Below are 24,825 nucleotides of genomic sequence, written 5' to 3' on the forward strand. Positions count from 1 at the left end.
GAGCTCCCATTGCTCAGTCCCTGCTCCTGCCAACCTAGCAGTTTGAAAGCACGTCAAAGTGCAAGTAGATAAATAGGTACCGCTCCGGCGGGAAGGTAAACGGCATTTTCGTGCGCTGCTCTGGTTCGCCAGAAGCGGCTTAGTCATGCTGGCCACATGACCCGGAAGCTGTATGCTGGCTCCCTCGGCCAATAAAGCGAGATGAGTGCCGCAACCTCAGAGTGGGTCACGACTGGACCTAATGGCCAGGGGTCCCTTTACCTTTACTTTATATACACGGCAGTTAGTCTGTGTTTGACAGGTTGTACTGATGTGTATTACACCCAAACAAATTTCTCTTTCTTTCTTTCTTTCTTTCTTTCTTTCTTTCTTTCTTTCTTTCTCTAGGCAGGTGTGTACTTTAGCCCTCCAGCAGTGAGAGACCCAGCTGTGCATCTCTTCTCCTTGATACTTCAGTTTTTGACTTGTGGGTAGCTAGCTTACAAACAGAGAGAAGAATGCTATACATTGGTTGTGGCATTTCAGGGTCTTTGCAGAGTATTTTAATAAAGCGATGGCATTTAAACACAATTGAAGTCTCCTTCCCCTTCCTTCTCTCGGTACACATCGCAGCGCAACCTTCATGCTCCCTTCCCACATATGTCAATGATTTCCTTCTTAGGAAAGCCAGGAATTTTCAACATTATTTTTCTGGAGCATCATTGCTACCTGTTCTGACTCTCCTTTCAGTTGAAAGTTATGGAATCATTACTGAGCCTTGAATACCATGTAGAAAACTGTATTTTTAAAACCCATTGGTTGAAGCTGTAGGCTTTAGAAATATTAGCCATTTTATTAAAAGCAGAGTTTCAATTTCAGAAAAACAAGTGTCATGTTTAAAAAAAGGGTTTTCCAGCTAATATAACATAGATAAGACACACTATTTGGAAGTCCAACAGTTTGCATAATGACAGTGCAATCCTATACACGTCTGCTCAGAAATAAGCCCCAGTGAGTTCAGTAAGACATACTGTGCTGGAATGTGTGTGCATCAGTTATATACATCTCCATATCTTAAATATTATGATATATCATTAAAAGGTAAAGGTAAAGGACTCCTGACAGTTAGGTCCAGAAGCAGACAACTCTGGGGTTGCGGCGCTCATCTCGCTTTACAGGCCGAGGGAGCTGGGGTTTGTCCACAGACAGTTTTTCTGGGTCATGTGTCCAGCATGACTAAGCCACTTCTGGCAAACCAGAGCAGCGCCGTTTACCTTCCCACCAGAGCGGTATCTATTTATCTACTTGCACTTGGATGCTTTCAAACTGCTAGGTTGGCAGGAGCTAGGACAGAGCAATGGGAGCTCACCCCGTCATGGAGATTCGAAGCGCCGATCTTCTGATTGGCAAGCCCAAGAGGCTCAGTGGTTTAGACCACAGCACCACCTGCCACCCTATGATATATCATTACACACACCCAAATCCTCCAGCCACCGTCCATGCAAGCAAGGTAGATGAAACATGGCACAATTATAATTTTTCTAAAAGTAGTAGTGGGAATGACCGCTCCCCACTTAAAACGGGGGGCGCCTTTTGCGTGGACGCGTGCAGCCCTGGATCTGGAGTGGCCCCATCAGCATAGGCTTTGCCTTCCCTCAGGTGGGATACCTGGAGGTCCCCGCCTACCCCAGTGAGTTGTCCAATCCCACCTGGGGGAAGCGTTGCCAGGGAAACCAGGCCAGGTAAGGGGAGGGATTACCTGCCCACACAATAGAGGGTGGATCTTAATTGTTAATCCTCACTTGGCTCCAGAGCTTCTCCCACCCTACCCACCCTCAGTTAATGTCTTCTTTTGCAGGTTAACTTTTCTTCATAGGTTTTGCAGGTTAACCTGTCTCCACAGGTATGCGGGCGCTGCTACGATAAGGTCGCTGTTAAAGGGCCGGAAAGGAATTTCCCTGCATTGGCAGGTTTCGCCTTTCCCGTAGCAAAACGTCACAACTTTGGCGGTATCAGGCCTTGGGCGGAATCCTTTAGTCCATCTTCCTCTTTACGGCGGCGATACCAGGGTTCCCCGTTAAAGGGGTTTTTGAAGGGAGGCTTTGGCCGTATGCCGAAAGGTCGTCATTGCTCTCCCCTGCGGGGGCGGCGTAACGGGGGCGGCTATCTCTGCTTGAACATATGTTCTCCAGAGCCGGCCCATCCCCCCCCCACACACTGGATAACCCTGATGCTCCCTAGGTCCCTGGCTGGGGACTAGGGAGGGAGAACGCCCAATGCCTGAGCCAAGGTCTACCCACATTTGAAATTTAATAAAGTTGTGGCCAATTTAATCCCATAGCACGTTGTCTAGAGTCGTTATTCCACATGACGGGGGGGACCACTCGGGATCTGGGGACTCCGCCTGTCCACGCAAAAATAACAACTCACAAAACTCTCCTCCTGCAACATTTCGGAATAGTGTTGCTGTGTAAGCGATTCTGGATGGGACTGATTAGATTTGTAGCCCAAAGCATCTGAAGGGCACAAGGTTGGGGGAAGCTGCCCTAGAGAGATAGGATTCAACATTCTCTTTTGAGCAAGGAATATGCCATGGACTAGTTACATTCATGGACTACTTGCATTCTAGGGGTTACTAAGATTCCAAACATTGTACCAAACAAAAAGCACTGTGCTTTAAGATCTCCATACATCCAAAAGGTCCTGATATCTATTGTCTTGACTATTGTCCTATAGTCTTACCCTAGTGAATCATTAGTTTGAATGGAGAGGTGCTGGCATATATTTATTTTGAGAATTCAAGACTGTAGGATTTGTTTATTTGCACAAGTATTAGCACATTACTATTAATTAAAGATTGTTTTGAATCCAGGCTTAAATAGCTTGCTAATTGCCTGCTTGGATGGCAATTAATGGAGCCTGAAGCAAAACATAATATCTTCAATAGGGAAGTTTTTAATGTTGAATGTTTTATTAAGTTTTTGTATATGCTGGAAGCCACTCAGAGGGGCTGGGGCAACCCAGTCAGATGAACGGGTACAAATAATAAAATTGTTATTGCTGTTGTTATTATTATTACAGTACAAGACTTGGAAAAAAAATCACTTTCATTGTCTGATAGCACAATTGTTAAATAACTGAATGCAGCCTGTTGGTTACCAAGGTTGAGGCCTTAATATTTATCCTCCATCGAGAAGCCCAGGAAATGTACTTATGGGCAGGTCTGCCTTATTAATCAGATACCGCTCTATCTTAAAAGGTAAAGGTAAAGGTACCCCTGCCCGTACGGGCCAGTCTTGACAGACTCTGGGGTTGTGCGCCCATCTCACTTAAGAGGCCGGGGGCCAGCGCTGTCCGGAGACACTTCCAGGTCACGTGGCCAGCGTGACATCGCTGCTCTGGCCAGAGCCAGAGCCAGAGCCGCACACGGAAACGCCGTTTACCTTCCCGCTGGTAAGCGGTCCCTATTTATCTACTTGCACCCGGAGGTGCTTTCGAACTGCTAGGTTGGCAGGCGCTGGGACCGAGCAGCGGGAGCGCACCCCGCCGCAGGGATTCGAACCGCCGACCTTTCGATCGGCAAGTCCTAGGCGCTGAGGCTTTAACCCACAGCGCCACCTGCGTCCCGCTCTATCTTACCATGAAGCAAATTCCTCCCCTTTTTGAGATGGGTACCGAGGCTTGAAAATTTCCCATCCAGAAAACTGAAAGTTGCAATGGTTGAGTATATGAGGAGTTGAAAAAATATTTAAACAAACATTCGTAAAAAAAAGAAGCATTTCTACTGAGCATAATAGATTCAGACATTGCAAATGAAAATAAGAGAATATTCCTTTATGCAACATCCGCAGCAAGAATACTAATTGCAAAAAACTGGAAAAGTGAAACAGTACCAACAAAAAAAGAGTGGCAAGAGAGATTTTTTGATTACCTTGAGTTGGCAAAAATGACAGATGCAATTAGGGGATAGTCTAAACAAAAATTTCAAAAAGAGTGGGGAAAGTACAGAGATTATTTTTTAAAAAAACAGTGCCCTCAAATTAAAACCTGGTCTTGCTTCGAATAATTTTTGCAAAACAAAACAAATACAACATATGGAGAAGGGTAGAAAAGACGAAATGAGAAAGAAACAGCTTATCAAGTTTAAAATCAGACCTGCGTTGAAGAGGAACTCTATTAGAATCGAATAAGAACTAACAATTGGGTAACATAAGTCCGTGTGCAGATACTTGCAGATTTATGGATATATGTTTATCATTTAAGTTTGTGTTTTCTTTTGTAGTTTGTTTTTTAAGTGCTGTGTGTGTATGTGCTGTAATAATAAGTTAATAAAAAACATTTAACAAAAAGAAAGAAAGAAAGAAAGAAAGAAAGAAAGAAAGAAAGAAAGAATTGCAATGGTTGAGAGGTTTTTTCCTGTCTCTTGGTGGGTAGCACAATTGCAAGATGTTCCGCTTATGGCTATCTGCCAAAACTTTGGTGGAAATGGCATTGGGTGGGAGAAACAATATGGGGTGCCTTGTTGGGGGGGGGGTATTGAGAAGGAGTACCAGCTCCTGGCCCAAGTTTGGATGGGATTGGCCTGGCACCACTCATCTCAGGTTACCAGCTGCATTCCAGTCATGTGGCAGAGGAAACACACTGGCCCTTCTGTGTTGGTGAACTGCCACTGCATTCTCCAGAAGGCAAGCTGGGATGGTGTATTGGGCTTTAGATCAGAAGTCTTAAAAGGTAAAGGTAAAGGACCCCTGACAGTTAAGTCCAGTCGCAGATGACTCTGGGGTTGCAGCGCTCATCTTGCTTTACAGGCCAAAGGAGCCAGCGTTTGTCTGCAGACAGTTTTTCCGGGTCATGTGGCCAGCACGACTAAGCCGCTTCTGGTGCAACGGAACCCCAAAACCAGAGCAGCGCACGGAAACGCTGTTTACCTTCCTGCCAGAGCAGTACCTATTTATCTACTTGCACTGGCAAGCTTTCGAACTGCAAGGTTGGCAGGAGCTAGGACCGAGCAACGGGAGTTCACCCCATTGTGGGGATTTGAACCGCCGACCTTCTGATCAACAAGCCCTAGGCTCAGTGGTTTAGACCACAGTGCCACCTGTGGTGTATTGGGCTTTAGATCAGAAGTCTTAGGGGCTGACAAAACCTGACCCAATGCCATGACAACCCTGCTTTCCAAAGTGCAAAAGTGCTGGCCTGTTTTCACCCACCCCCATGTCCTGGGTATTATTTATCCCCCTCCCACTCAACCCAGGAGGCGGCATCCATAATACCCCTGCCACACAAAATGGTACAACAGAACACAGAGAATTTTTTTTTTCTTTTATGTGAACACCTTTCATTATAGTGCTTCCATTCTTTCCGTTTTACAGAACACAGAGAGATGTGGAGAGGTATGCCGTCAGAGCCAAAACAAAACAAATACAGTCTATTTAAATTATTTTAATAAGTACGAAAAAGATAATATTTAGCAATATTCTGTGTGGGGGTTAATAAATATTCTTTTAACAGCAAGCAGAGTGACACATTCAAACATTGGTCAAGTTATTTCTTTTACATTTTCATGAAAGCAATAACTTTCCCCCCAGCTAAACAAGGTCACAAATTACAGAATATTATAATCCCACTTTGTTTTTGTTTTTTGTTTTCTCCTTATCTATAGAACACTTAAAAGTGAACTGCCATCCAGAGATTTTTTTTTAAATGACACTGATGTTCAAAATTACATAGACTACATTTATCATGCAGATTTTTTTTTAATGTGCAAGTGTTTAATTTGTGTGTGTTTGTGTTTGTGTGTGTGTTTCTTTAGAAAAGCAAACAATTCACCACTGATGCTCCTTTTTCACTCAACAAAAAAATCAAAAAAGTCTCATCAGGGTTACGTTTTAGGAGTGTCCGTGGACCCAACACTGCCCTTGGATGCCCTGGTCATAGTGGCTATGAATGTGAGTACTTTTCCCTAGATTAGGGTGGTGCCTTAGTGGCAACATTTTCTGGAAAAGTCAGGCCTTGTCACTATCACACACAGGACAGTTATCCACTGGATCACAGCAATGCACTCTACATGGCCCTGCCTTTTAAGTGTGCTCAGCTCACGGGAGCTACTAGATCATTAACTAGGGTGCATTATATGGAGCCTGTAACTCCTGGATTGCACCATCTTCTCTGATTTCCAATTTATTCTCTAGCCAAATTCAAAGTGCTGGCTTTGACCCCAAACAGCTTGGGTCCTATGTAACTCAGATGGCATTTGAAAACAAGCTGGCTATAAATGAGGCTTGCTCAACTTTCAATCTCACCAAGGCAAACAGTCCACCAGCTAGGCATGATTTACAGAGTCCTACCAGTGGTTCAGTGAATCTGTTTTTTGCTGTCACCAAGGGACACAGAAAAAGTGGGCTTGTCACACACATCTGGCAGGCCAAAAATCATGGCTAGTGGATTGCACATGGCTTGGTGGGTCAAAAGTTGCAAACTTTTTAAGGTATGTTTGATCATTTCTTTGGCCTAGAGAAGCCACTTTATCCATATCACAAACCTTGGTTTTGATGAAGCCAAATGAATTACTATTCAGTACTGAATAGAAGTCCCATCAAATCTTCCCTTGTTTTCCTTAGCAGTTGGCTATTCCCCCCCCCCGAGCGTGTATCTATACATGTATCTTTTGATGAATAAATAAATTCCATGTTGCATTCTGTGCTGAAAGCTAAATACTGTAAACCCATGACTGCTAGATACAACTAACATGATAATCTGAGATAGAATTGCCAAAAACAAACAATTTCTTCTCTAATTCTGTTTTAATTTAAATGGTTATGAGAAAGAAGTCTAACACACTAGATCAGGCATAGGCAAACTCGGCCCTCCAGATGTTTTGAGACTACAATTCCCATCATCCCTGACCACTGGTCCTATTAGCTAGGGATCATGGGAGTTGTAGTCCCAAAACATCTGGAGGGCCGAGTTTGCCTATGCCTGCGCTAGGGCTCCTCTAGGCCAAATATGTTTAAAATCTAATAATTACAAAAACCTTAATTTAGTGCAATCCTGAGCACCTTGAACACATGTTGCATGAGTTGCAGGCCAACAGAATGGTGTGACATTATGCAACAATTAACATTTAAGGTTTATGATAAAAAAAAAGTTACAGAGCTTATTATAAGTGCACCAGGAACTGCCCTGTGATCTTCAGATGAAGAGCAGTACACAAATTTAATAAATAATAACAAGCCATCTTGCATATTTTCAAAAACACATTTCGTAACACTTTTCGGAAGTACTAAATCAAGCTATGGTGCACATCAATCTCTAGATATCCCTAAATGTTTATTTATTTTTTTTAAAAAAGTCAGTTAGTTGAATTAAACTGAGGAAGGAGGAGTGACACAGATATAAGATGTTTCAAAGTAAATTAGTTTCTTTAACGTCAGAAATTCAAACTGCCAAACGAAAAGGCCTCATCCACATTTCCTTTTGTATAGTGTTTCTAGGCACAGGTCTGAGATTTCTAGGTTTGTGTTGGAGTGGGTTGCTGTTGGGGTTTCTTTTTGTCCTGGTGCTTTCCCCAGGAAAACCTATGTTTTACTGCTGAATCAAAGCAAATGGGAATCGGGTTTCCTGCGGTAAAACAGGGAATTCCCAGGGAAAGTGCTGGGACAGGAGGGAAAGGGGGGGAGACAATGCTCAGACCTGGAAAGCCCAGACCTGCGCATAGAGAGCACAGGGCAAAGTTAAGTGTGCATGAGCTCAAAATCTATGTTGACTGAATTCAAACTGGCATGCCCATTGACTCCCCAACTCCCATCTTAAAGGCTGCCATACTATGTTTTGCAGCACAGAAGTAGTGCAATAAATCATAAATGATTAACCACATGAAGAAAGTTAATACACTTTCCTTTATCTGAGAAAGAGAATGACAGAAGTGTGCAAAAGAACCAGAAATGAAACCTATATGGACAGCTTGAGTGGGAATGCTACTGGAGCATATTCTAGACGGGCAAGTGCAAACACCCAACTGAGTCTGGAAATATCAGTTTGCAGAGGCTTCAGATTGGGGTAGCTGTTACGGCAAAAGCCTATAAACATCCAAACGCCAAAACCTCAGCACAAATAAGCTCTATGAGCACTTAGCAGCCCACATTATTGGGAAAAAAAATGCATCCCAGACTAAAGAAAGGTGTAATTCTGGGTTGGTTGTTCATCTAGAATACATGAATGAGGTGAGGTCACAGGAAACACAGTGCTTTTCAAGTGCTCTTTAAAAGTTACAAGGAGCACTGATTTTCTGGCAAGAGTTCTAATTCTATAAGAAAGACGAACATATCTGGCCATTTCCATAACCTTGTAGGCCTTTAAACATTACAGTAGCACTGTATGAGGGATCCGTGGAAAAGCACTTCCCACAGTCTGAATGGACTGTTTAAATGACACCTCAGATGCAGAATGATGTGCATGTGTAAATCAGCCCCAAGTTTCACTGAAACCAGCAAGACTTTCACACCAAGTCTGTACGTATTTATTCATAAGTATTCCATTTAGTTAAATGGACCCTTCTTTCTATAAAAAATACGATTTTAGCATGGATTCACCTACACTCAGGTAGCTAACCCCATCAGCAACCATTTATAGCACAGTTCGGTTTGTCTACCTATACAGATGTGGCAAATCATTTGAAGAAGTAGTTTTCCTTGTGGATTTTACTCAAGCCAACAGCAACTTTAATTTTCATGTTTCCTAAATCCTGGTTAGCTCCAATAACTCAAAACTGCCTAGACTCGGGTTCTTAAAAATCTGGTTGTAAAATAATTTTCTGCTGATCAGATATCTGGGTTTAGAGTCAACAACGTATGGAAAAATAAGATAAATGAACCAAAAGGATATTTTAAGAAACTGGAACATTATTAATTTCAAATTAATAGTGTTCCAATGGAAGACACATTGGCCAGATCCACAAGCCACTTACAGTGGCAAAACCCCATTTTTTAAAACAGGTTTACTCTAAAGTAAATGTGGTCTGGTTTGCAGCTATTATAAGGCTTCTGAGAGAAAATGCTCTACATGTTTCAATAAGTAGGTGCCCTTTTCTGAGGACTCCAATTAACAGTTTCTCTCAAGTACATTCTTCTTTTCTCAAGTAAACATACAACAATCGACGGCCAGCAACTACTCATTTTACTTTTCTGCAAAAGAAAACAAGACCTTATTTATTCATTCCTCCCATTAAAGCATTTCACAATTTCCCACTCAAATTCAGATTAAAAACTGACCCTGCTTCACTCTCTTATAAAAGCTATATCCATTAAATCTCTCAGTCCAGAATCATGTCAACTACCCATTTCCATCACAAAGAGCACAGTTTTCGACTGCCTTAGTATAGCAGTGTTGTGTTCTGCAGGGAGTGCTCTGTGTAGCCAGAGGGCCATTTCATACATAACACAGTAATAAACCTGTGTCTCTCACCCAGCGAACACTCAGCAGGGACAGCTGCAGCCAGTCTCTGCTCTAACAAGCATACCTATATAGAACACACATTTTCAGATATTTATTTTCCACAATAACACCTTACATTTTGAAGTGTACATTTAGGTGTACTCATTTAACAATGTGAAGACGGTGTGTGTCTGTGTGTATGTGTGTGTAGTGCAATTAGGCAATGTTAGATTCTGGACTTGATGGGGGTCACTTCAAAATGTTGTTCACCAGCCCTGCTGCTCTTTGAGGCCCTTCTAATCATTCTGCTGAGTTGGACACTGGATGTTGGCCCCAAAGTCCTGAATTGATGACATCGCTGCAGAACTATGATTCAGAATAGTGGATTCTGCAATCATCACAGCAGCAGCTGTTCCAGACAAGATTTTAATTGCCATACAGATGTTGAAGACACAGAGACTACTTTGCACCAAGAACTGCTAACTCTAGCCTTTGACCAGCTATTAAAATTTAAATTAAGTTTCATTTGCTATTGATCAATATAGTTGAACCTAATGAAATCCATGCAAAGTTCTCACCAAATGTACCACCACATCCAGCAATTTCTCCCTGCAATCTTTTCAACACAGATGCAAAATTCAACAAGTAGAACTGCCACTATTCTCTTGTTGCAGGGGGTTGCATTTTTTTAACTAGCAGAGGAGCACCACAAACCCACCAAGCCAATTTTATTTAAGTGTTGAACAGGACATTTGCCCCCCAAAAAAATAACTAAAATTCTCTCTGCATAAGGCAAAATTTCATGCAACCTGAGAGAAGTTAGGAGCCTGCTGAATTCTAAAATTGCAGCAGGTGCATTAGGATTTTTTATTTAATTTTAGTATAGCTTGTCTTATGAGTTTGACTTCTTTTCCCAGATTTGGACTTAATATTTGTTCTGGTAAAAATGAAATAGAAGTTTCAGGGGAGAAAGCTTAACTGCAAACAAGCTAAAGTTGTAGCAGCTGCGGCATTTTCACTTTCTCTTTCTGTTATCAGAAAAAGATTGCACCCAATAAAAATTATAATATGTACCATACATTGCATTAAGGAATTAAATTATGTGCCTAGCTAAAGCATAATGAGACAGGACACAAAATAGGTTCACTTTCTATCCACTCTAAATAAACCCAAGGACCACATTGTACTTCTTTTTATGTGCTCAGAAAAACACACAAATCAGTCTCTTCCTTGATGGTCAATGTACTGAACACTATCCTAGCTCTCTGTAACTCCTAGATCACCTACATTTTCAGATTCTGCCATTAAAGCTTCCCTATATTAACTCTCACGTTTTTCTTTCTCCCCTCCCCCCACTTACACTCTGATCCAACTCACAATTGTGTACCAATACAGCAAAGATGGCCTGCACATACATACAAGGCTTTATATCTAGACTAGCGTTTTGGATGCAATCCTAAAAGTGTGCAGTTTGCACAAGAAGAATTGACACTGAGCACCTGTTCAAGGAATCCTCTGAAAACAGAAAATAAAACAGGAGATCAGTGTTAGAGCACCTCTAAGGTTCCAGGCTCAATCCCAGACGACTCCAGGTAAGGTGAAACCCTGGAGAGCTTCTGCCAAGTTTGTGTAGATAATAATGGCTTTGATTACTCAACATAAGGCAGTTCCTTACCTTTATAAGTGGCTAATAATATTTTCAACTGCTTGCTAACACTTACCATAGTCTTTGTGACTTAGTGCTATGCGGTGTAATGCGCCCACTGAAGTCATTCTTAATTCCTTCATTGGAGCCTCTGATCCAATTGCCAATACAGAATAATTTTGTATCCAGTTGTAAATGTCAGCATCCAGCTGTGCTGATACGATTCCTCAGCAGTGCAGGATGCTCAGCCTAGCAAACCAGACACAGGTTTGGAAACACAGGGCCTAGCAGTCATTGCAACAACTATCAATGCTACTGTGGCAAAGACAAACCACCATAAGCTCATTGTGTTTGCCTCATAATCAGAGCAATACAAGCACCCATATTGCATTAGTTCTTTGGATTACTAGGCACAAATGCAAGGAGATTAACTAATGATGGACAACAACACAGAGGGACTGGTCATTGCTACTATGATATATTGCCCATCTAAAGTCCCTAACTTTTGGATCTAGGAGTAGGCAGAGGCAAACTCAGCCCTCCAGATGTTTTTGAGACTACAATTCCCATCTTCCCTGACCACTGGTCTTGTTAGCTAGGGTTGATGGGAGTTGTAGTCCCAAAACATCTAGAGGGCCGAGTTTGCCCATTCCTGATCTAGGAGACTTACTTTTTTCTGTATAGGGTTGAAACTTTAGGCTAAATACTGGGGGAAGATAAAAGGCTGCCAAGGAAAATAAACACTACATCTATTTAACAGTGTGTTTATTGAAAACTTGAATTTCACACTCAATTAAACAGAGGCCACTTAAAATTGTTACCGCTAATCATTTTAAAATAATAACCAGAAAATAATGACAATGGGTAGAAAATAATTAAAATCATTTTCATTTGAAAAACTAGGAGGCAGACTAGATCCTATGCATTGCTACACATGCAAACAAGTGAACCTAGCAGCAGTCAGAAAAAGCCATTATGATCACTGTGCCAGAACAATGTTTTTTTGGGGGAGGGGGCCCTGACCCAGCATGGGCATGGTCAGTTGAAACTGATCCGTGTGGCACTGCCAGATATAGAAGAGAGTTTTATCACAGAAAGCTACTAAGGCTGGAAGCAGATGATAGGAGATTCACCACCTCACACCTGAAGGTGAGCTAATATTACTTTCATTGCATACTAAGTGTACATATTTTCCTGCTACCATCTCTGTTCACAGGTTTCATTCGGTGTTTCGAAAATATGGAAAAACTTGTTTGATCGAGACGATAGCGATCAAAATGAAACGAAGTATACAACAGGCAACAATGGTTCTATCATGCAATCTCCAACTCTCTCTCTCTCTCAAAAAAAACCCCACAAACAACCCCCCCCCCAAAAAAAGCATTACAGTATAATATTTCTCCTGCTTTTGAGAATGGCTGCAAAGGGAGGGGAGAGAACTAATTAGCTAGGAGCTAGTGATATAACCACCAAAATTACTAAAATTACTACTTAACATACATTTAGAAAGTGCTGGACACAGTGCCATCCATATGAGTGCAACTGTCCTCATCTATATCCTATTATAATGCAGTCACAGTTCACAAGCATCAGCAGCAGATGGACTGACATCATTTGCTCTGTGCAGGACATAGCTGTAGCTCTGTAGTTGTAGCCAGCACTGGGCCACCACTACAGCTCCCCACAACTTGAGAATCAGGGTATTATTGTTGAATTTGGAGGCATTAATTTTTCCGTGAGGTATGCTTTTGCTAAAAACAACGTAACAATTACCGCCTAATCTATTTAAGTAGGAATGGGATGGGTATAAGGATGGGTAGGCAAACTAAGGCCCGGGGGCCCAATCACCTTCTAAATCCAGCCCGTGGATGTTCCGGGACTCAGCGTGTTTTTACATGAGTAGAATGTGTCCTTTTATTTAAAATGCATCTCTGGGTTATTTGTGGGACATAGGAATTCGTTCATTCCCCACCCCCCATAGTCCGGCCCCCCACAAGGTCTGAGGGACAGTGGACCGGCCCCCTGCTGAAAAAGTTTGCTGACCCCTGGGTATAAGCAAAGCTATGGTTTGTGCCTTTGCAGTGAATCTACTAATATTCTACGGTGTTTATTATTATTATTAGTGTGGATGTAAACTACTTCCACTGATGGGGACATACTACTGCACTGGCTGCCCGTGTGTTACCAGGCCAGGTTCCAGGCTCGAATTTACAAGGCCCTTAACAACTTGGGTCCAGGATATATTAAGGACCAGATGATCCTTTATAGCCCTGCCCAATCACAGGGATCTTGGGGAGAGTCTCTGTTGGTGGTCCCTCATGGCTCAGAATCACACCTTGTAACTACTAGAATCTGTGCATTCATTGTTGTGGGCCCAACTCCCTCCCAACTTAAAGGGCCCTCTCCTTGCTGAACTTTAGGTGCACGACAAAGACTTCCTTATTCTAGGAAGCTTTTAAATGTGATATTTGAATTTATGTTCTGTTTAATGGTGGATGTTCATGGTTTTATTCTCTGTCTGGTTTGTTTTTAAATACTGTGTCCTGTTTAGAAATGGTAATGAATAGGTGGTGTGTGAATGCCTTAAGTAAATAATAAATGTTTGCAATAAACATTCACATTTAGCTCAATTTTTTAAATGCATGTTTTCTTGGAAATAAGTTCCATGATGTTCAAATGGGCTTACAGTTCCAGCTAAGCGTGCATAGGATTGTATACTAAGTGTTCAGACATATGACAGACTGTATTAAATAGTTCTGTTTAAGTCAACATTCCTAGCTTTGGCTTCCAACAGTTCTGACAACTGCAGCAGGGCGATGATCGGTCCCTTGGTGCAGACTGAATTTACAAAACGAACAGTTATCCATAAATAGGAATTGAATTTTTGCACATATATTAGCACTGATCCAAAGGAAGAAGAGGAGGGACCTCCTTGATTCTGTAGGTTCTTTATGGGTCTACTGTCCCTTAAGAACATGTGCTTTACTGAGTAACCAATGCTAAACTCATCCCTCTGCCAATTTCTAGAAGACAAAGTTCTGATTTTATACTGTTTAAGAGAAAAACATCTCAGCTGTCCACCTAGATTACATGATGTAAAATATAGTCATTGGCCTTCTTATTTCAAGGCCCAGTCCTATGCGGTACTGAGAGCTGTCAGCTCCCATGGTAATTAATGAGATTGAAAGCACGTAGCATTTGGCAATAAAAGAGCTTGCACACTGCACACCAGCAACAAAGCTCCAATTATTACATTCCTGGGTGTTCTCACAACCCACTGACCACAAACTCTGGATCTCCTGTGCTCTTTGTAGTGGGAAGAAAGCAACAAACGAACTGGACTGTTATCATATTACTTGGGTAAATCGTGTCTCTAACCACCTGGTCTGAGTTGGGTAGCCAAAAAGAGAGGTATCACAGCCAACAAAATATGATAGTTATTTTCTTCCCCTGACAAGCAGCAGTGGGCTTGTATATGCCCGATATTAATACAGATTGAGAATTCTCCCAAGAATGTAATGTTTAAACAGGACAAGAACTGATGAGATGGGCCTTGCTTTAAAGTCATGCTGTCAGAGCCCTTTGCCAAAATCAAAGATAAAATTGAATAAAATTGTCTATATTACTAGTATTTACAAGTGCTTTACATATGTACATATTTATATATTTATTTGTACCTGGAAAATGTAGCATCAAAGGGTATATTTATATTTTACAAATAAAACATTTTTTAAAAGATATGTATAACTGTACCATGAATAACTTTTTTTTATTGCTTGCCTTCAAAACTTGCACAACTTTATCACACATTTCTGTACTACACAGATCTACGTTATATATAAATAGGTATGAAAATAAGGATTTTTTTTCTATTTTAATGTTTCAAATAAAGTGCTCATTTTCCCCAACTACTGTTACTGAAGAGGATGAATTGATTAGAGGGGATAAAATGTATACATTATGGGGAAGGTAATGTTCTATCCTTTCAAGCTATTCTCATTTTGTTAAGTATCTTACCTGATTTTGGCTGCAACCCTACACATGGTCACCTTTGGAGTAAGTCCTGCTGAACTCAGTGGGGTTACTTCTGAGTTTACATGTAAAGGAATGAACTATTAATCTCAGAAGATCTATTTTACCTCAATGTTCTAACCAATAAAATGCATTTGTGACCTTGCCATCAATATTTCTCATGCAGAGTAAAGACCATAACCACATTAAAGGAAAATGAAACAATACAGAAAATAAAACAGCAAATGGAAATATTGTTTGATTTTGTGCATGTGTGTTTCCACTTCTTAAGGTAATTTAAAATTGGTTTAGAAATATTTAAACAGTGTTGTTAAACTTTGCAATATCTAGTTATGCACTATACTCAAGTACTGTACAAAACTGCAATAAATGACACTATACGACTACATATGCTTCTACTATAAAGACACCATCAGAAAGGTGGATCTTTTTTTTAAGGTCAACTAATAACTGCTAATATGTACGTGAATCAAAATACCTTTGACTGGCCAAATGTATTATTAAAATCTAAATACAGTACACAATTATTTATGGTAGTATGATTTACAGGGCCTTTTGAGGGGTATAAGGAATATTTGCAAAGGTTTCACGCGAAATAGTTAATGGATCAATATTAAATATTATACAAAATTTGCAAACAGAGGCTCCAGTTTTGTTTCCATTTGCATTTAAGTATTGATGATGCACTGGATTTTCTTTTCTTAAAAAAAAAGACCTCCTCTTAGCAAAATTATTTCTAATATATAAAGTCATTGTAAATTTATGCCAGCAAAGTGTAAGCTTGCAATTTACAAAAGCAGCAATAATCTTTAATCATGAGGACCCCCTCATGAAAACGAAATCCCAAAGAACGGTTTCCAGTGGCTGCTATGGATACACGAAGTTAACCTTTTAAGGCAGATTTCATGGAAACTGTACTTCAGAAAAGTTGTACACAGAAGTTTTATATTACCAATATGCTTAAACCCTGAAGAGTAACTGAAAGCTTTTTTTTTTCCTGGACATTTGGCTTTTTTCTCTCTTTCTTTAATTTATAAAAGTTTCAATTCACAAGACGGGATTAATACTTAAAATTGTCTCGTGAATGGCTACTATGTGCAATATGTTACTAGGTAACCTTGTAAACCTACAGCTAAGAATCTGGAATGTTGCTCTTTGCAAGATTTCAAAGAGCAAATTGAACCATTTGCAAAAACATGTTCCCATCTGTATTGGGTCCCTGGAATTTTTTGTGGGAGCACATCTGGATGAATGACTTGCCTTTGTGAATGCATGGTCACTGCCGATATAAAACACAGCTATAACATTTCTCACTATCGCCTCAAACAAACAGATCAAATCCAAAGACCCACAAGCAGAATTAAAACAGCCAGGGCTTATCCACACAACTTTTGCTCCACCCTTTCCAAGGACAGATCCATGCTTTAAAGTTTCATGTCTGAGAGCTCTTTTCCACCACCCCGGAGCATAAATCCGCTCTTTAAAGCTGAGTGCAACAAACAGCAGTGGAAGAAAGGTAAGTGCAGATAAGCTCTCACTTGTGTTGACCTGCAAATGTTTGCACAGTTATTTTCCTAGTGCTATCAACAGGTAGGTTTTATAGCAGCTTTCACGTTTCCGCTACTACAAGAGCTTGCACAAATGGAAGAACGTATTTGGGTTCAGTTTTGCTTTTCTCATACGACACTCTGGAGCATGGTGCCAAACAGCCCCTCCATGAGCAGAAGACAGCTTCTGCATGTAGGTGGGCAAGCTTTGAATCAATGGATTCCATTTGTACATTCAGCTGCAAGTAGTCAACTGCACAGCAACCAAGTGTAGTAACATGTGAACCAGCCCTAGGACTGCTCATCTGAAAGATCCAGAGTTTACCATTTATTTAGGAGAATAGCTCTCCTTCTGCATATCAACAAATTACAAAACAACAACTCTAATACCTGATCTCACCTTACTGTGCACTATTTACACCCCTGACCCTGAATGTTTATTTGGGAGTAAGTTCTGCTTCTCTGTGCAACTGCAGCAAAAAAGAAATATCCTACTTTGATTGTTCTGTACCACTTGCCAGACAAGCATCCCTTTCTTGCTGTATCTACCTGAATATATCAGAGCCAAAACAGCCCATGCAATGCTATGTAAGGAAGTGCCTGTAAGCTCACCACAGAAAACATCTGTGATTAGCCAAGAAAATAATGTATGAAGTCATTGTTATTAATTAACACTGCCCCTAATCATGTTTTTTCCCATATGATTCTTTTTTTCATATTGAAAAAGAGCCATATGACCCACCCCTCCTGGGCCCAAATCAGGGAACTGTTAACAGCTAGAAGAACTATTAAGGACTGAATGAATATTGGCCAATGTTTTTCACTAGGAGCAAGCAGGTTTGTGTTGATTACTTTGGTGTATCATCACTTTTTTATTTTTTAAAAAGTATGTTGTCAACTTTTACCACAGTGTGGCACGGAGAGGTTGGCTCAGCATCAATTCCCTTGCCCCCGATATCCCTCCCCCCCCCCACATTGCACAACTGCTTTTATAAAACACTTTAGCACTGGACAGAAAGAAAGAAAAAACACTTTTGCTACAATGATTGATAGGAATCCAGCTTTGGGGCTAGGCTGGAAAATTTTCTTTTCTTGTGAGTCCCACGCAAGCACTCAGTCCTTTTGCCTCAGGAGCAGAGTGCTGACCATACCACAGATCTAACTGTTAATCAGCAACTTCAGCGCTTGACTCAAAAGTAAAGACGTGCTTAACCCTTACATTCCAATAGCCTTTACATATATCTTGCATTCATAATGGTTGCGAATAAGAGAATACTTTGAGCTCACCACACACCTGTAATATTTACATGGGCACTGCTACCGTAAGAAATTAAGGTTACTTCTTATAAAAAAACCCTTCTCTTTTAAATGATAGTTTCTTTGCATTAAAGTAGAATCAGTCATTTTATAGAAAAATATCTTAAACTTTAAATTAAAAAAATAGTGTTACTAAATAGTTATGTAGGACCATATGCGGTTGTATGGATATAATTCAGCATTATTTGAATACCAGTTTAGGAGAACTCACACGGATAGGAGAGCGGGCTATATTTGCCATGGGTGCCATCTGTTTACAGATCCCATGAATAAACTCTGTGCACCTCCTTTGGAGATAAATGGACATGATACCTATATACATTCTGTACATCTCGGTTCACGGGTTAGCAGTTATTAGTCGTACTGTACATAGGAAAACAATCTGATTATAATGATGTTATACGCCCTCAGCATAAAGTTAAGGTTTGCTCCTAAAACCCATGTAAGACAGGTTCCCTGTTTAGATATGTTGCCCAGTACACTAGGTTGAAAGTACCAAATAAGACTGGAAAAACTATTCTCGACATCCTGTCGATTTTACTAACACTGTTGAAGGTTTTCTTTGCTTCCTGTGGCTTGGCTTCCGGCTTGGCTTTGTTGGGTTCTGTTGTGGTAGCGCTCTTGGAGATTGTCGGGAGAACAGAGTCCTTCGTGATATTTGGTGCATAATTGGCAACTGCCACTGCATAGGCGTTGTTTTTCTTAATAACCGATGCCTTTTCTTTTTTCTGTGGGGGAACAAAAAAGGCATTTGATTACCCAATCATGGTACTTGCATTATGTCACAATGCTGGCTAGTAGTTTTACTTACCCTTGCTTGAGTCCTCTCCCTCCCCCTGGCTGTATGAAATACTGTAAGCTCCTTTTCAGGGGCATGTATACACTGCAGCATTGCACAGGCACACTAATAATAATAATAATAATAATTTATTTATATCCCGCCCATCTGGCTGGGTTTCGCCAGCCACTCTGGGTGGCTTCCAACAGAATATTAAAATACAATAATCTATTAAACATTAAAAGCTTCCCTAAACAGGGCCGCCTTCAGATGTCTTCTAAAAGTCTGGTAGTTGTTTTCCTGGTAGTTGTTTCCCTCTGAAAATCTTGCCCAATGCATACATGAAAGCAGGTTTTGCGGAAACTTGAATTATTTTGACGAGGCTCTCTCTTTCCTCTGTGCAAATGTATAGCTGAGTGGGGATACATCCAAATTTCACCTGCCTTCTTAGACTACCTTAGCATACCTTCAGGTCTTGTTGATACATAGCAACTCTAATCTCAGGTGTTTGCTCTAATAATGTGGAGCATGTGTAATTCCCACATCGGCTGCAATGTGTGCCTAGATTCAGCAAGCCTCTTGGTAATCTTTCCAATCCTTCTCTTCTCCCCAACACACAAATAATACACATCTACAGAATCAATTGAGAAGATCGGCGAGTTCCCACTGACAAATACAGGACAGAATAGAAAATGATGCCTTGTATAAGTGATGCAAAATCCCAATAGGCTTAGGAGGGAGACTGATGTTGCAAGGAATCTGACTGCACAGTCAATAACATATGTTCTCATAATGTTCCAGTGTTCCTTTGGAAACTTCAGAATCTCCCCCCCCCCCCGCCCAAAAGATTTTAATGAGCTAGTGCTTATGCTCAAACATAAGGCTATGTAGGGCTGGAGCGGGGAAACCATCCCCAATAAAAAATATCTATTGCCTCCAATAGTTGCTGCTTTAAATGCTAATATATCTTCCAAAATATCCAATGAAGATTTCCAATTTCCATCTTTTATGGGACATACCCAGAAGACCTCTGTGATGTTCCTAATCTTAGAACTTCTCCGATGTTCAGTACAATCGGATTCCTTAAGCCTGCAAATTTAATCTACATGTAAATTCTACTTTCACATGAGACATGTATGTAGCAAACTAGCAGGTTGAGCAACAAGTTGGCAAAACAACAACAACAAACACACACCCTTTACCTGGTTGGTGTGGTGATTAGAACATCTTGGGCAAAGTCCTGCCTCAGCTCTGAGAGTTGAAGAAAAGGGTGACCATAGGCCCCTATCTCTGCCCCACAGAATATCCACATTACATTGCCCTAGCTTCTTGGGAGGAAGTGTGGTAAACAACTATAATAAATACGTAATTTATTTGCGTCGCACAGGGAAAAATAACCCCCATGAAGAAGATCCCTATTTTCTGTGGTGAAGTGAAAGGTTCCAAATGGGGAACTAGAACAGGGCTCTTAAGTAGGGTTTAATGCAGCTTTGCCGATTAAAATGGAGTAAAATAAGAGTAAAATTGCTGACTTTCTACCACTAACTGGTTTGAAACTAGCTCCAATGTGAACTAATTATTTTGATATTTTTATGCAGGTTTTCAGGGCAAAAAACCTCTCTCGGTGCAGTTTTCAGAAATAACATTTATTTTTATTTATTTTTATAAAAAAGAACCAAACACACCAGAGAAGTGTTTAAGCTAAAACAGCAAGTACCAGGTTTCTCACATAACAGCATAAATGTGGGGCTGAAATATGAAGTGTGGGGTTTCATTAATCCTGATTAAGGTTCGTCATAGGAAAGTAGCTTTGGCCTCATTCATTTTTGTGCAACAAACTGACGAAGATAATGAAATGCTGCCTAAGATTATTTTGGATATTTAACAGGCATAAATGGGCTATTGTTTAATTTGTAGGCAGCCTTGGGACAATATTTGTTTCTCCAAGATGAAGCAGATGGAGGAGACTCCATATGTACAATTTAATTTCTGCTGAAGTGTGTGCTCAAACTGTCAGCTTCTTTTCCTTTCCTCTCCTGCGTCAATCTGCTCTGCCTTTATATTGGTTTTAAGACTTCAATTATTTTTCAGTAATAGAAAGCTATCAGCTGTAGATGCTACTAAATTGATTTCTTAGAATTGGAAGGAACTTTAAGCACGTTTCTTTATCACTCACCTTATCGTTGACTACGCTTTTCCCATCCCACGCCCATCCTCTTTTTGTGAAGTAATTTACAGTGGCAAATTCTATCAAGGCAGAGAATACAAATGCATAACAAACAGCAATAAACCAGTCCATAGCTGTGGCATAGGCTACTTTGGGCAGTGAATTTCGAGCACTGATGCTTAAAGTTGTCATTGTTAGCACAGTTGTGACTCCTGGAGAAAATGGAAGAAAATAAAGTGTTGGTCAGGGTAATTCAGAATTTTATTTATTTATTTTTTAAAAAGAATATTTATCATCAGGAGCAAAAACTAGTGATTACAAATGATTAGTGTAAAGCTGCTGATTGCAGCTGATAACAACACTATGGGGGCTTGATCCAGAATTCAGTGGAGAGAGATAAAGCTCTACAGAAGTCACAGTTAAGATGCACATTGTGACTAAGAAAGTATGCAAGATTATACGCACAAAACTTGATACTACAGTGGTACCTAGGGTTAAGTACTTAATTCATTCCGGAGGTCCGTTCTTAACCTGAAACTGCTCTTAACCTGAAGCATCACTTTAGCTAATGGGGCCTCCTGCTGCCGCCGCGCCACCGGAGCACGATTTCTGTTCTCATTCTGAAGCAAAGTTCTTAACCCGAGGTACTATTTCTGGGTTAGCAGAGTCTGTAACCTGAAGTGTATGTAACCTAAAGCATGTGTAAACCAAGGTACCACTGTATCTTTGTGCAGATACATTGGGTGGTAGCCAACTAAACAGTTCCACTTATACAAGGACTTTCCTCTTTCTACACACTGAGTAAATCTGCCCCAGAGGATTGGTGAATCCTCCAGAAGAGATTTACAGGTTCCGCAGTGCAGTGTGGGTATAAGAGAGGATAAGGAAATTCCACTGCACTGCTAAGCACCCTTGTTTAGTTGGATACCACCCATTGCTTTTTAGGGTAGCAATACAGTGGTGCCTCGCAAGACGAAAAGAATCGGTTCCGCGAGTCTCTTCATCTAGCGGTTTTTTCGTCTTGCAAAGCAAGCCCATTGACGGCTTAGCGGCTTAGCGCTATTAGTGGTTTAGCGGCTTTTAGCGGCTTGTAGCGGCTTAGAAAAAGGGGGGGGGGAGGAAAAAAACCCCACAGGAACTCGCAAGACATTTTCGTCTTGCGAAGCAAGCCCATAGGAAATTCGTTTTGCGAAGCACCTCCAAAACGGAAAACTCTTTCGTCTAGCGAGTTTTCCATCTTGCGAGGCATTCGTCTTGCGGGGCACCACTGTAATGTGACAAAATAGCACCAACAGATAATATGCAATTCATGCTGTCTTCCCTTTGTATAACACGCAAAGTGGAAACTTCTGCTTCTCTCCTGCAGGAAAATAAATGAGCTTCACATATATCTGGCAAAATGAAAAGCCAGATGAGTAGGTTTCTGCTTGACATGTTTCACAAGAACTACAAACAAGGTGGGGGTGGCGGTGGTGGTGGTGGGGGGGTGAGCACAAGTCAATTATTTACTATTTTTCAGGGGTTGTTTGAGATATCAGGAGTTATCCCTCTGACCATATCCAATACATTATTTGAACCGCTAATACACAGTGGCTTGAATTCAGTGCTCTATGAATCTGGTGCCTTTCCATCCTAAAAAAGGTACAACAGGGTAAAGCACTAAATTCAAACAATATTGAATTAAATGCATAGGTGCAAATAAACAGTCACACATTCCCAATATTTCCTTCACAGCCATGGGTCTATTGTGGTACTATTAGGAGCAGATTCTAAGGTTTAGAGTGCATTCCCAATTATACCTTTGAAACTGCAGCTTTACCAATCCCATGTTTGACATCATATGACAGGCATCCCCAAACTCGGCCCTCCAGATTTTTTGGAACTACAATTCCCATCATCCCTGACCAATGGTCCTGTTAGCTAGGGATGATGGGAGTTGTAGTCCCAAAACAGCTGGAGGGTCGAGTTTGGGGATGCCTGCCATATGACATCAGGTATGGGCAGGTGGGCGTGGCTTGCCCCAAAGGCCTTGCAGGCCAAATGGCGTGGCCTGCCATGCCTTATTAGGGCCAGAGCTTCCCCACTAGTGTAATGAAAGCTCAAGAGAAGAGCACACATATTTATTTGTTAGGTTGCAAGTATCTGCTATTTGTAAATTGAGGTGGCATTCCCCCCCCCATCATATATGTATATATATAAACAATTCTAATTCATATTAGTTCTTGGGATCTTTCTGTTGTAAGCCAACCCCATACTTTTTGTCTAAAATTTGTAATTGCTTTATATGTATTTGGGGAGGAAGACTCAAGCTTCAACAAATGAGTCTGCATCAGTTATGCGTAGTTTGTCCATAAAGTGAAACTCGTGAGGTAGTTTTCTAGCAGGGTTTAGGAGAGTCATTAAATAAATTACTTGATGCCAAGAGTCTAGTCTCCTCCAAATGACAAAGATAGTAATCTGAAAACAGCAAAAGTCCAATATTTAATACTCTTTCCATTTTTAGCTGTGATTTTTTCATTCAAATATAACATACTTTGATTAAGTTTAATTAGAATAAGAAACTCTCCACATTATCTGTCCTCCCCCAGGACAGAGAACTATGCAAAGATGATTTGCCTGTGGCTTACTGTCTGACCTGTCTTTGTACGAAAATTAGCAATGCTGAGGAAGCAGGCATAATTAGTACAAAAACAAAACAAAAAAAAACCTCTATTGTATCACAGAGATGGCAATCTTTTAGAAAAAGTTCTTACCACAAAATATATGTATACCACTACAAACACACACACAGATTAATTCAGTGAATTTTATAACATGTCTCCATATCTATCTGAGTATTATTTCTAAGCAACTTGGGGATCCTGTTAACATTTCTAACAACTCTAGTTTTCAACTGAAGGGCAAAGAAAAAGAAGCAGCAGCAGTAGTAGTCACTATTTGGTCCTCATATTTTTTAATAGATTTCTCAATGCTAACAAAATTGTGCAATCAGATTATAAATTCCTGTTCATGCACTTGACCTCTAAAATTGAAATATTTGTGATCTAAGTCAAAGCCTAGGGGTGTGGGTGGCACTGTGGGTTAAACCACAGAGCCTAGGACTTGCCGATCAGAAGGTTGGCGGTTTGAATCCCCGCAACAGGGTGAGCTCCCGTTGCTCGATCCCTGCTCCTGCCAACCTAGCAGTTCGAAAGCACGCCAGTGCAAGTAGATAAATAGGTACCGCTCCGGCAGGAAGGTAAACAGCGTTTCCGTGCGCTGCTCTGGTTCACCAGAAGCGGCTTAGTCATGCTGGCCACATGACCTGGAAGCTGTACGCTGGCTCCCTTGGCCAATAAAGCGAGATGAGGGCCGCAACCCGAGTCGGCCATGAGTGGACCTAATAGTCAGGGGTCCCTTTACCTTTAAGTCAAAGCCTGCTCTTTGAAAGAACATTTTGGTCAGGATTGACCAATGGCATGCAAACTATTCTATGCACAAAAGGTAAATTTGGACTTGTGCTTCCCAAATACCAATTTGGAAAGGAAACTATTGTTGAACCCAAAACAGATTATGATAAGCTGCCTCTGGCATGTCATGGGGTAAATTGTACCTGCTCTTTATACAAGTCAATATTCAGCACATGTAGCCCAGGACTTTAGATCCTATACCTGAAAAACTACTTTGTGTACTAACAAAGGTGGTGAAAGTTTTGACTTAGATATCCTTTGTATGCTTTTTTAATATCCAGTGTATTTAATGTGTCTGTATTTTGCAAGTTTTCTTTTTTAAAAAACAGTTGGCATTTAATTAGCAGCACAGAGTCATTGACTTGCATTGCTGAAAAAACACAAATGGCATAGATACCTTAAGAAATAAAAACAGATTGGAATCTTGAACCAAACAATTTTGTGCCAGCTTTATGCCAAGTCCCTGAAGGCACAATCAA

At 40.8% G+C, this 24,825-nt stretch overlaps 1 protein-coding gene across 4 annotated transcripts in view; it reads right to left on the reverse strand.

Moving 5' to 3' along the window:
• Positions 1 to 15,392: 15,392 nt before the first annotated feature.
• Positions 15,393 to 24,825, reverse strand: part of GABRA2 (gamma-aminobutyric acid type A receptor subunit alpha2) — a 75,946-nt gene continuing 66,513 nt past the window's right edge. For all 4 annotated transcript variants that reach the window (XM_079989796.1, XM_079989797.1, XM_079989798.1 and 1 more), the window contains 2 exons: positions 20,907 to 21,109; positions 15,393 to 18,680 (listed from right to left, as the gene is read on the reverse strand). In XM_079989796.1, coding sequence (XP_079845922.1) covers positions 18,384 to 18,680; positions 20,907 to 21,109 — 500 coding nt within the window. In that variant the 3' untranslated portion in view covers positions 15,393 to 18,383. The remainder of the gene's footprint in view (positions 18,681 to 20,906; positions 21,110 to 24,825) is intronic.

Source organism: Podarcis cretensis (genome assembly GCF_951804945.1).
Source record: "Podarcis cretensis genome assembly, chromosome: 9".
NCBI lineage: Eukaryota > Metazoa > Chordata > Lepidosauria > Squamata > Lacertidae > Podarcis > Podarcis cretensis.